The 13,485-nt window shown below is 40.2% G+C and overlaps 1 protein-coding gene across 2 annotated transcripts in view; it reads right to left on the reverse strand.

Annotated features, from left to right (window-relative positions):
• CCHR1.PART1H5orf34 (chromosome chr1.part1 C5orf34 homolog) overlaps positions 1-13,485 on the reverse strand; it is a 1,113,566-nt gene that overhangs the window by 645,120 nt on the left and 454,961 nt on the right. For both annotated transcript variants that reach the window (XM_044076898.1, XM_044076888.1), the window contains exon 6: positions 2,963-3,054. In XM_044076898.1, coding sequence (XP_043932833.1) covers positions 2,963-3,054 — 92 coding nt within the window. The remainder of the gene's footprint in view (positions 1-2,962; positions 3,055-13,485) is intronic.

Raw genomic sequence — 13,485 nt, forward strand, 5'->3', positions numbered from 1 at the left:
CCATTTCAAAGGCAAATGGGCCCAGAGAAGCTGTGGCCACCTGCACCGGAACTGAGACTTCCAGTACAGGTAAATCACAACTCCTACCAGATCTGTGCCTCGAGGATGGAACTGGGCCGAGCTGTCGAGCGCTGATGCTCCAAGGGGCAAGGATGGATCCGATAACAGAGTAAATCCCAGCCACACAGACCCAACGGCAACACTTCAGATCCAGGACCATTCCACTCAGAAGGTATAGGATCAGAACTTGTCAGGGATGCCTATCAAGAGTCGAAGAAATTATTTTTTCCAATCCGACTTTGGACCTGTTTGGGCTGTCGGATCCCGGGGCTCTGAAACTGAAGGGTGGATCAGAGAAGGAGACAGTATTCTGTGAGTGGTGGTCGGAAGACTCACGGATCCAATAGGGGATGGAGCAGGTATTACCCCCATCTGGATCTGAGCTCTGAGAAATTTTTGCATCATCCTATCCACATCCACTTCTAACAGACTTCTGTTGGACCTGGAGGATGTGGTTGACTGGGGCCTGGAATGCTTTTTGTGAGTTTGCACGATGGTGGAGAGCAGAGTAGGAGTGATCGGATCCAGGAAGAATTCCAAGGAACGAGTTCTTTGGCTGTGCTAAGTGCCAGGTTTCAGATCTGATAGCCTAGAATCCAAGACCTAAGCAGCAGGAATGGCTGATATTATGACTGGATCTGAAGCTCTGTGATCAGACGATTTCAGATGCGAAGATCAATCCTTTGGGTCAAAGGAAGTCAGATCCGAAGATTTCAAGGAAGTCAGATCTGAAGATTTCAAAAAGTTTGCTGGCAGACCCAATGAAGTTCTATGCAACTTAATGGAGAGCATTTTCTGAGGGAGCAGATTTAGTAGTTTTGCCAGGGGGGGGGGGTTGAGCCCCAAAAGGAGGTGTTGAAGCAGGAGGAAGGATTTCTTTTAAAATAGGTTTGCTATGTCTGTCAGCCAATGCTCTGGAACTGAATGCTGCACAAACACTGCAATTAGTATCCAGATAAGCAGCTCCAACACAGTAAATGCACTCCTAGTGGGCATCTGAGTTAGAGATTTTATGTCCACAACAAGTACATTTTTTTAATCCTGTAGACTTGCCAGCCATGACAGGAGAGCAATGATTGACAGTCCTACCGGAAAAAAAAGGACTTAGCCAAGAAAAACAACTAAAGAGAGGAAAGATTTTTTTTTAAGTTAGAAAAAAAAAGGTTAGAAGAAGCAGGAAAGAATTATCAACAATGGTAATCAAGAATTACCCAGTGTTAGAGGTTAAGATAGAGAATACCAACTATGGTAAAAAATAAGGAAAATGCTATATAAAAATAGTAAAAAAACTGACACTGTATCGAAAAACTAAGAGGGAGGTTGAGAAACAAGAGAAAGGAAATATCAGGCAAAGAGTACAAAAATCACTTACAAATCATTAATACAATCACTGGAGAGAAGGACCTTGCATCTCAGCATGATGGCGACAAACGAGACCTGGGGTATTGGGTATGGACTAGGGCATTATGGATAGAGGGACGAGCTCAAGAGTTGGATCCAAAGTCCAAAGTATACATATGAGTCGAATCAAAGGATCGTATCTGAAACCCATTTGTTGAGAAAGAATGAAAAAGATAACATATATGAACATACTGTACATGTAACTGTGAAAAAACAAAGCAACAGCAAAGTACACAGAGTGGGAAGAAAAAAAGAACATCTGTTTTCTACTAAAGCAGTGTTCATATGACACTTAAAAGCACTTTAGTGACATCAGAAAAATATACACATCTGCAAATTAAAATAGCATTTTTTTAATGTTATCAGCTCTTGTGGCAAATGTTTAAACAAAACTAACTTTACTAATATACAATCCTCTCCTACATCCAAACTGGACTCATGCTACAACAAAAATTGCAAAATTTGCAACCAGCACCAAACACTCCTCCCACAACTGCGTATCACTCTAACATCTAAACTGGCTAGAACTTCCCCAACAACATCTAACATACCTGCAACTAACCACAGCTCATAAGCTAATCTATAAGCCTTCTAGTTGTCCTGCCCTCTCCTCTCTGTTTACCATCTATCATTCAAATAGATCTCTGCGATCAGATACTGCTTAATGTAGCAAAAGCTAACCTTTCCACTGGTCACATGTGTTACCCATATGCTATAGCAAAACTGTGGAATGCTCTCCCTTCTTCAATTGGGTCTACTAGCAACCCTAAATGCTTTAAGACTTCACTTTTACAACACCTGTTTTCCCATTGGCTATGTACATGTAACAGTACTGACTACAAAAAAAAACCCAATATTCCTAGCCTTCCTACGTTTCCTCCCCATCTCACTTACGGCTCAGACTCCTCATATATACATTCAGTGTTTCCACATTACTAAGTCCAACATGTGCCACCCAGCCACCCAATCTACTACATCAGTTTCAGTACATACAGCATCTTCTATTCAGTCTTGATGCCTATATAGCAATAGCTCTAAGGCTATACCTTACTCTCAGAATCTTTAATCTGCTGCTGTCCACCTTTCCCTCTCTACTGCAAAATTTCAGTACTGTATTGTTCACTCATTCCCTATTATCCCATGTAATCAATTGCATTCATGTTTGGCTTGCATACTTAAAATCTAACATCTGAATAACTAGTCCTATTTTATTGTATCACCTATTCTGTAATGTAGTGTTCTGTACCAATGCTGCTTGATTTCTGCATTTTGATTCTGTAGCTTTATCATGTTTGCTTTTGAAACTTTCCTCCGTCAGCCTATAGTGAAAATGGGCTCACCCTGGCCAAGCTGACCTCCCGGTAAACAAATGCAAATAAATAAATAAAAATAATAAACACAACAGAACAATAATCCACTTTAAAAAAAGTATGTTCATCTCCTTTACAGCATGGTCAATGTACTATCTGCAGTTACGAAAGAATTCATGAAGTGAAAGTACCTTGCAGCCCGAGTGATGATGGAGCTCACCGAATATAAGGATCCTGGTATGTCTGGAGGAGGACTGCTAACTATGTACATTCGTTCTTCTTGCTTTAAAAATAAAGTGAAATAGAGCAGTAATAAATCCAATCACAAAACAAATTACCAGCTGTTACTTGTATAAAATTTGTTTTTGGCATTTAGTAACTCAAAGACTGATATGTTTATTCTGTCTGACCCTAGGCAAATGCTATTAAGCCAGAACAACAGAATTCTATGAAAAAAAATCAAGCATGCAGAAAATACATTACAAGCCACAATAATGTTGTTTTTTTTTACCTAAAGGAGGTCCTTCACTGTGCCTGACAAAACAGCTCAAGATGAAAAATTAATTGCTCTTCATAAAAAATAAAATTTGGGCTATCAGAAAATAGTCTAGCATCACATCCACATCTGACAGTTTAGTGACACAATTAACAGTATGACCTGCTAATGACCTTTACCCTGTCACTTAGAGTTTGATTCCCTGAGACTTCATTTGCCTACTCTGTGACTCTGTACAAGCAGCTTAATCAGATGATGCATCCAGGCCGCTCTTGAAAGGAGACATATGCCTGCAAGGGTTTACACAGGAAAGGTATGATTTAGACATGTCATAAAAAGGAAAAAAAATAAAAACTTTGAATAGTTCAACTATTCACAATGAGCCTACTGTTGCTAGCAAAACTTATAACAAAGGCCATGAACTTACCTTACCCTTTTCCTACACTGCTGTCAGTTACACCAAGTTATGAGATACTTGTTTTCATGTAGGTACAAAAGACCTGAGAAAAACTCACTGTAACCATATGAAGAAAGCTATTCTTCATATTACTGGGCATTTGGAAAGTATAAATGTAGAGTATGTTTTAAAAGTGAATTAATACCATCAATTTCATGGTCTGACTATATATTTACTATAATATACAAACTTAACAACTGGTTGCGACAGCTGACACTGGTTTATAACATAAAATTAATTACAAACTGGGAGAAGTGAATTTACAATTGGAGGTTGTTGTTTGCTAGTGATGGGTTACACAAACTGGTATGGTGCCTTCTGTGTGGCTAGCAAAATCCTAAAAAAGATACAAAGAAATACATAATTTAGCATCACAACACATTGTCTCCATAGCTGAAACTTTTAATTCTACAACTTAACATTTGCCATAACTGAATCTTTTAATTCTACAACTTAACATTTAAAGAAACTATAGATACATACAATCATTCCATCTTGTCTTGTTAAAATGGCATCTCATTCGAAATAATTGTTTTTCAAGTTTCAGACAAAGATCAGAAAAATATTATACATACAGTTCTAAGTTAACATACCCCAAGTATGTCTATCATGGATCACTGGGAATATCTGTTAAATTTAGACCAATGTCTTGATAACAGGAAAAATCTTGTATTAATGTGTGATATTAATTACCTCAGCATTAGAAAATATCCTATGTTACACCCATACATAAAGGCGGGACCTCCACTGAACTTAATAACTACACACCCATTGCTTTACTCTCCCCTCTGGCCAAAATACTAGAAAAATGTATCCATACCCAGGTGATAAAATATCTCCAAGACAGCAACATCTTGTCACCTACTCAATATGGTTTCAGATCTGCCCATAGTACCACTACAGCCCTCCTCTGCTTCACAGACACAGTAAACCATCTAAAAAACAAAGACCTGCAGTTGTCAACTCTTTTTTTTTTTTGGATATGTCCAAAGCATTTGACACAGTCTCGCACCAGATCCTGTTAAACAAACTAAACCAATATCACCTATCAAATTCTACTCTTACCTGGTTCCATAGCTACTTAACTGACAGGTACCAAGCTGTGAAATGGGAAAATTCTCTATCTCCTCAGCTGCCCATAACTATAGGAGTCCCACAGGGTTCTATCTTAGGACCACTACTGTTCAGTCTTCACAAACAACCTCCATACCTCCACACAGCATGCATCTATCATTCAGTATGCAGATGATACTACCTTAATCTGTGCTGTACAAAACATTCCCACCCTCCTGCAAACAACTCAACTAGCATTCTCTGACATTGAAAACTACCTTACCAAAGCCCAACTTATCCTCAATCCAAAGAAAACTCAGCTTATGATTATAACCAGTTCTAACAAAAACACTGATAACAGTCAATTCACTAGCTATTCCACAAATGCTATTCCAGTCACTCCAGTGGCACAGGCTAAGCTATTGGGAATAACCATAGACTCCCACCTAAAATTTGATAGTCATCTCACCTTAACTATTAAAAAAGTACATGCCAAATTGGGATCACTCTACCGTATAAAACCATTTCTTGCCAACAACACAAGATCAGCCATTGCTCGCTCCCAACTTCTATCCACCCTACTCTATGCATTTCCCATTCTGGCTAATCTCACCAAAACTGAAATAAGCAAAATGGAAGCCTGATATAACAGAATTGCCCGCTTTGCTGCAAATTGTTCATATAGAACTCATCACTGTACTGCTTTGAGACAGCTCCACTGGCTTGAACTGCCCAACCTCCTAACCTACAATCAGCTCTGCCTCTGTCATTCCATCTATTACCTCCCCAATAAGTGTCCTGCCCTCAAAAACCTAGTACAATATCACTCATCCAAAAGGCCTCTTAGGTCATCAAGCAAACTACTACTAGAAGTCAACAACAGCTACAATAGCTTTGCAGACACACTATACAGTAGTTCAGCGGCTAAAAAATGGAACTCTCTCCCCACTAGCATACGAAACACATCGTCCAAAGCCTCCTTTAAAAACCTTATTAGGCAACATCTCAAGCAAAGTTGGCAGTGCCATGACTGCTTCCCAGGATAGTGAAAGCGGATAAGGTACAGATACTAAACCTAGAGTACTTGATAATAGTTTTCACTCTTACTCACAAACACTGGCTAATGTACAATGTGTCTACTGTACCTGTGTACTATGTATGTATTCTACCTATGTTCCAAATTTCAGCTGTACACCACAAATCTATTAATTACCTTTATTTTTAAATTAATATTTTCTTGTTTGTTCTCTCCACTGTAACTGTTAATGTGCTGCATATCACTGTAAAAAATGTCTATTGTAATTTGTTTGTATACTGATCATGTCTAAATATCTAAATGTATCTGTAATTTTTCTATGTGGAGCTTTTCTCCCTGGGCCTCTGCTGAAAACAGGCCTTTTCGACTCAGTCAGACACTCCTGATTAACAAATGTAAAATAAAATAAAATAAAAAAAAATATCTGGAATACAATGTTTACCAATTCAAATTTTGAGAAAGAATTTGTAAATATTATCTTGTTATGGGCTAACCCAAAATGGTCTTTACTAACACACACGGGATAGCATTCTTGATATAGTAGCAACTAATATTGTCCCAAACTTATGTAGTTTAGTGGTTTCATGCCCTTTAGGTCTACCTAATCACAACTCAATATCCTTCTATATAGACCTAAACATAAAAAAAAAATTCTCTTGCAATAAAACAGAAGTCATGGGTCAGACTGACTATTGTATATTGTCTTCTCAGAGTCATAACACTGATGGGAAAATTGATTATATTTAAAAGAACATAAACATGGGTATATTCCATATTGAAAAACATGCTGTAAATGAATTTTTATGCTTCAAATTAATTTTCCTACATGATGGAGTAAGGACTATTATGAAGTTAAATAGAAAGAAAAATAGGAAATACATTTTTTTAAGAAATTTCCAAAATATATAACAAGAAAAAAATATTAACAGAATCTGCAGAAAACTAAACTCTGAAATAAAGCTAGCTAAGGTTACCTATGAAAAATGAATAATTCTTCAAACAAAAAAGTATTCTACAAATATATAAAAATTCAGTGGTAACTAGTTTATCATCCACTGAATTAATTTCACTTAATGAAGCAATACTACATGATGCCTATAATATTGTGAGTACAATAAATATTACACTTCCATTAGTCAAAACATTAGTTCAATTAACAATATTAAAGATCGTAGGGAAATTTAATAAAGCCTACACAGTCTTTTTTATGGTGTAGGCATTGTGCCATGATGCTTACATGAAAATAAGCAGGTTTTAGATTCATTAAACACTGCTAGGCGGTGCACATGCACGTGCCAACACGGGAAGTTCCGTGGTAAACAAATCACCGCATAAACAGGTGAATCTCATGCAAATGAGGTGGAAGAGCTATCCAGCAAGCAGATAGGCAGCTCTGCAGACCCCACGTCAGTGTCCTTAGTGTACATGGAAAAGTTCCTTCTACAGGAATGTAGACAAACAAAAGGGGCTGTAAAAATGTAGACAGAAATGGCATACCACATACACATATGAGCAAAACTATCCTCTGTGTGTCTGAAAAATTAAAGGAAATAAGTTAAATTACATTTATTTTTTTTAATAATCCGGGCATGTTTGCACGGTGCACCGCTGTGCACAAACATGATTAAAAAAAAAAAAATGGAAAAAAATTGTGTGACAGAAATGTATTACAAGATCCTGCATGGAGCATCTGCAATGGTGCATTGGTGCTGTTGCTAATATGGTAGGGCTTTCAGGTGTGTAGTTTCCAGGCTGTGAGCATGGATCCCTATGCAAATGAGGTGGAGTTACTGAATAGCATAAAGGGGTAATCGTGTCCGCATATCCCCTCCGTATAGGCAGAGAACTGTGTTGGTGTTTACAGAAAAGGTAGCCAACATCATTGTGTCCAATGACTTCTAAGCTTATTTCAGTTTAGCTGCAGCTGTTTGCAGGGCATGCCACCATGATGAGCACGTGCTTTTAGGAGGATGTGTGCACTAACTTCTAAGCTTTAAGTTCAGGGGTGCGTGTTTCAATGTGTTCGCATGGTGCGCCACAGTGCTGAGCATGTCTTTCAGGGGGATGTGTACACTGACTCCTAAGCTTTATTCCCCTACAGGACACGTGTTTGCTGAGTGTATCTAAAAGCCAATGGCATATTAATTAGTTTTGACCACTATTTAACAAACTAGGGACATTAAATTATGTTAAAGATATACTAGGCAGGTGCAATGCATCATAGGTAGCCACTCACAAAGTCAGCACCTACAGCAGAGCACTATAAAGTATGCATACATCCTACAGTCTGATTTCCCCCCATATTCTGCACCATTGGAGTACAGACATGGGAATTTTAACTGAAAGAATGTTAGGAACTGCTGCAGGTCTGCTACATCTGGATGTGCTAGATGCTGAAGGCATTGGTGCTGCTGCTGACAATAGGCCTACGCAGAGAAGGAGAAGAGTGTTCAGGTCAAGGGTAACCTTTCAGGATCTACATGAGCTGAAGATTGCAAAGCACTACAAGGTGGAAAGGGACATACTGCAAGAACTCAGTGAGCTCTGCCACCCTCAACTCAGACCCAGAGTCAACAGAGGAAAACCCATCTCAGTGGAAACAAAGGTATGTGTTACCCTTAGGATACTAGCTACAGGAACCTTCCAAAGACCAACTGGGGACAAGGTGGGGGGTCTCACAGGCATCAGCATCCAGAGTACTTCACCAGTTCCTGAATGCCATGATACCACGTCAATGAGCACATTTCTTTTCATCTCACTCATGAGGAGAGGGCCAGCAATATGCAACACTTCTACTGTGTAGCACACTACCCTGAGGTACTGGGTGCCATAGAATGCACTCATGTACACATCAAGTCACCACCCGGTGAGGAGGGTAGAATCTACATCAACCTCAAGGGTACCACTCCATCAACTGCCAGGTCGTGTGCAATGCCTAGGGCATTATCATGAATGTGTGCGCTGGCAGCCCTGGCAGTTATCATGACTCCCATATCTGGTACACATCACAGATGCACCAGATGTTTGCTAGGGGGGACATTCCACATGGTCATTTACTGGGGGATGCTGGATACATACCGGAACCTTGGATGAAACCCATCAGAAATGCACACACACTCATGGAAGAACGCCATAATGAGGCACACACACAAACTAGGCACATCATAGAGTACATGTTTGGGCTTCTGAAGTCCCTGTTCCGGTGCCTAAGTATATATGGTGGAGCCCAGCAGTACACTCCAGCCACATGTGCACATATATTCACAGTATGTGCCATGCTACACAATATGATTCTTCAGAAACATCTGCAGCAGGATCGGCAAAGGGAAGGGATACACAGCCCCCCCACCACTGCCTACGTCACCACAGCCACACTCACAGGAGGACTCGAAGGAGGAACCCCCTGATGATGTCTCTGTAGGCAGAAGTAGGTGTGCCCAGTATGCCCTGGCTTTGACTAAGAGACAAAGCATAGCACATTCCCTGACAACCTAGGGCCCTAGGGATTGACACCTTCCTCCTACTCACATACATATAGTAAAATTTTTGATGCCAGGCAACCCACATAACCGTACCTATCCATGTATTGGCTGTGTACTGCTTGCATCACATAAAGTCAGCCCTGAACTACAGTTCTGTAAACTTGCTGCATTTGCATGGTAGGTCTCTAACCTACACACTACTTGTCAGGATTAATATAATATGATACTGTACATATGGATCTGTTGCATTTATGCAAGAAAATATAGTGGGCTATTTGGACAGTTGTAACATCAACATGGGACTATAGATATGCAGTCCAACAGCATGTGTCCCCTAATAATCACTAAGCTTCATGGTTGGAATATTCACTACATCAGTCAAGGGGGTTGTTAAACAGTGGAGTCACATGATATTTGGACTACTGTCTATCCCAGCAGATCATGTGCTGTTGTTCCACCACCCCCAACACAGCAGTGTTCCCATATAACTGCATTAACAGTAAGTCAGTAATGGTATAGACCAGCCAATCTCAGGGCTGTAATATAGTACTCTAACACACACTTATGTCTCATGTGAAGCAGAAATAATGTACATATTTATGCTACTGAATGTGTGACAAATGACTCCTCTCTATCAACCTGTGTGGCTCAGTGGATTAGGGAAGTTAGCATGGGTGATGGTGTCGATGGCTCTAATCTGGAAGTATTCATATCTTTTGCACGTGTTTTCACATACTGTCATTCTGTGTGTAGTGTAACATTATGAACCTCAGTCACATATTAAGTACAGCAGACAGCTGGGGAATGCCGTGGACATTTTGAGTGAAGTGCAGTACTGCAGAAACAGGGACATATGTCAATTTCTGTTAACATACCTCTCAAGCTCATAGTGCAAGGAATCTGGACAAAGGCAGACAAAATAGGGGGACAAAGGCCCACAAATAGGGGCATATTTTAAGTATTGCTCTCATAAACTTAAAAAGTTGCTAAAGTAACAGACGTTGCTTCAACAGACATTTTTCTGAAGGATTTTAAGTCAGAAACCCAAATGTATGTCATTATTTAGTGACTTCAATCCTCAGTACATCCAAGTGATTTGCCAGAAAACCACAAATGTTATGAGGGACAGACCAAAAATATGAGCCAAAACTCAGGACATTCTGGAAAACTCTGGACAGTTGAGAGGTATAGTCTATAACACACAAAAATCCCAGACTGGCGTACAGGTAGGTGTGGCCTGCAGTCACTTTATAAATACTGACAGTCACACTGGGCATGCCCACACACCTAGTTAAAATGAGTGCAATTCTGTTGCCCAGTAATGACCTGTTTTGTATAGATATGTCTATACATACAGACATATACGTATACATGTCCATCTGTCACTATCTTTCTGTTACATACATAGTATATCTATCACTATGTAGTGTCAAACATATATATATATATATATATATATATATATATATAGCGCTATATATATCACAATGATACATAGACTCTTCCCATACATCTACATGACACATATACATATTATACACAGACACAGCTACCTTTATACATACATCCCTGTTAATTACATAAATGTGTGTGTGGATGGGTTTACTATCATATCACAGTAATGAACAACGACGAATCGCTATAATGCCGAATGTAAACCGCAAAATTTAAAATACTGAACGCAAAAAAACTTGAAATGTAGTGACTGCAAATGTCGAATTTGACATTTTTGAACAGTCACCACACTTCCGATAACAGCAATACCATCCATTGCACAGTAAAGAACGTTTTTGCAGGGGGCAAGTCCCCCTGCATCCCCCCCACACACATACCCCCACTTATATATACGCACACTGAGATCACACTACAGTGAGGAAAAGGGTACATTTCCCAATCCTCACTATAGTGCGATCTGCACCACAGTGTCGAAGCTTACAACAGCGAATGCTGTACTGCATTTGCTATTGCAAGGTTCGACATTGTGGCATTCGTATTTACTTAGTGCGAATTGGCACTTTCGCACAAATGTAAATCTCACAAGTTGCGATCGAAAAAATTATGTACAACCGTGTGGATGCCTGTACTGTCCTACATACCCTAATAATGGTGAGTAAATCTGCACTATCACACATCCGTATTGTTGCTCAAAGGATCCAAACTAAGGGTGCAACAGTACATAATCAACTTACCTAGAGACCCCTGTGCCTGCTGGATGTCACCGCTTAGAGAGACGTAAATGAGCAGGTGGTGTAAAGTATAATGTTGTCAATGCACACGTGGACAGGGCACGTTGTTCCTGCCAACAGGTTTGCCTATCTAACTGCAAGCAGCCACATATGGCCATACTGGTAGCTGTACACACATAGCTAGGATAATAACAGTTATCCCACTGCTAGGACACTAGATGCAGATAAACAGTACAAAACAATATCGCTCTGCAGGCCACAGATGCTGTTCAACATAAGCCTAGTTTGTGTAATGCACAAGTACTGTGCCTGCATTCACATATAAAACAGACTCAATCTGTGATGCATGTGATAAGTACTGTGATCTATAATGAACAAGACTAGACAGGGCAGGGGTTCTAACCTCACTGCAGACTACTTGGTGAGCGTGTGTGTGTGTGTGTACATCCCCCTGCAGAACAACTGACATGCCCTCGTGGGCTATCCACCTACAATGGTTATACCCTTTTCTACAAGGCCTAATGATGTCATCCACCTTAAGACTACCAGCTGACAGTGTAGTATCAGACTTAAGCCATGGTGCATGTGATAAGTACTGTGATCTATAGTGAATAAGACTAGATAGCTAGGGGTTCTAATCTCACTCCAGGTTACTTGGTTTGTGTGTATGTCCAGATAGCATAAATATGATCACCATGGTAACTTGGAAATAGGTAGGGTTCTGCAGTAATTTATTGGTAATGTGTGATGTGGCCCTCTAAAGTACAGACCACAATAAGGCCTGCTGTCATCAAGCATATGTCCTGAACTGATAGTACTAGCAGACATGAGGTGTGCTGCGGCATCACGTATATTAGTGTGATATGTAGTGTGTACCATTACATAGGCTAGTGTTGTCATCTACATACAGCCAACTTGCATTATGTGTGCGCTTTGGTGTGTCCTGTATGCAGTGATTGGAAACGGTGCTAGCCTCATTGTAGCCATGTTTGTGTGTGAGCCTATTAGAGTATTTCACATCATGTTGTGGAACCACAGGATATCTGAACTTCACTAACATAATGGCCATACAGCCCTCACAGTCTTAGCCATCTTTATACCCATAGTTACAAGATCAGTACATATTGCCCCAGTCCACGAGGGACATAGGCAGGCACCCTGTGTTGAGATGATGGTCGCCCAGCCAATCATACAGATGGCATGTGGTGAGGTGCACTGAGGTGCTCTATGTGCCATTAGGCGGGGTTCTGTTTCAAGGGTGTGTGTAGGTTTGCTAGACAAATCTCTCCCACAAGCATGTACCACTAATGTCACATATGAGGTTAATGTCCTTACAGTGAGTTATCCATCTACTATGACACCTACAGATAGTCCACATATGCAATCAAGCAGCATCACACATTGCCCCGTATGCAAGGCACAGATCACCTCTGAGTAGCCTATATACCATAGGTGACAATGACACTCATTGCAGATAATCTCCATTGAAAACATACTGAAGACATGAAGTGTCCTTGCAAGGGACCATAGTGTTGTGTGCAATTGCCAGTACTGCTCGGAAAGGTACATTACCAAATGGACATTACACCAGATATTGGCATGCTGAAGGAAGAGTACTTGGAGGTTATGTGCATGTCACTTACAGGTGACTGTGGCCTCAGTTATGCCATATCTTTCCTGCCATACCACTGTAGGGACATGGTGATCTGAGGCACATTAGGTGTAAACCAGTGAGGCCAGGTCTGTGTTCGTTCACCCCTGAGTATGTACATCACATGCTGTGATGGATGTGCTACTTACAAGGTACACAGGTCTAACTGATGGAAATGATACTACACATATATTTGCAAGGGTTTCTGGCCATTAGTATGTCAACAGGCATGTGTTCGCAATACACTCTTGCAGGATAGTGACATATCATAGAGAATCTATGAGTGTTCACAATTTGCAAGTATCAGCCAACATTTCAATGTGGTTAGAAAATCCTTCTATGTGACCCATCTG

Source organism: Protopterus annectens, chromosome 1.part1 (genome assembly GCF_019279795.1).
Source record: "Protopterus annectens isolate FY-2018-M chromosome 1.part1, PAN1.0, whole genome shotgun sequence".
Classification (NCBI taxonomy): Eukaryota; Metazoa; Chordata; order Ceratodontiformes; family Protopteridae; genus Protopterus; species Protopterus annectens.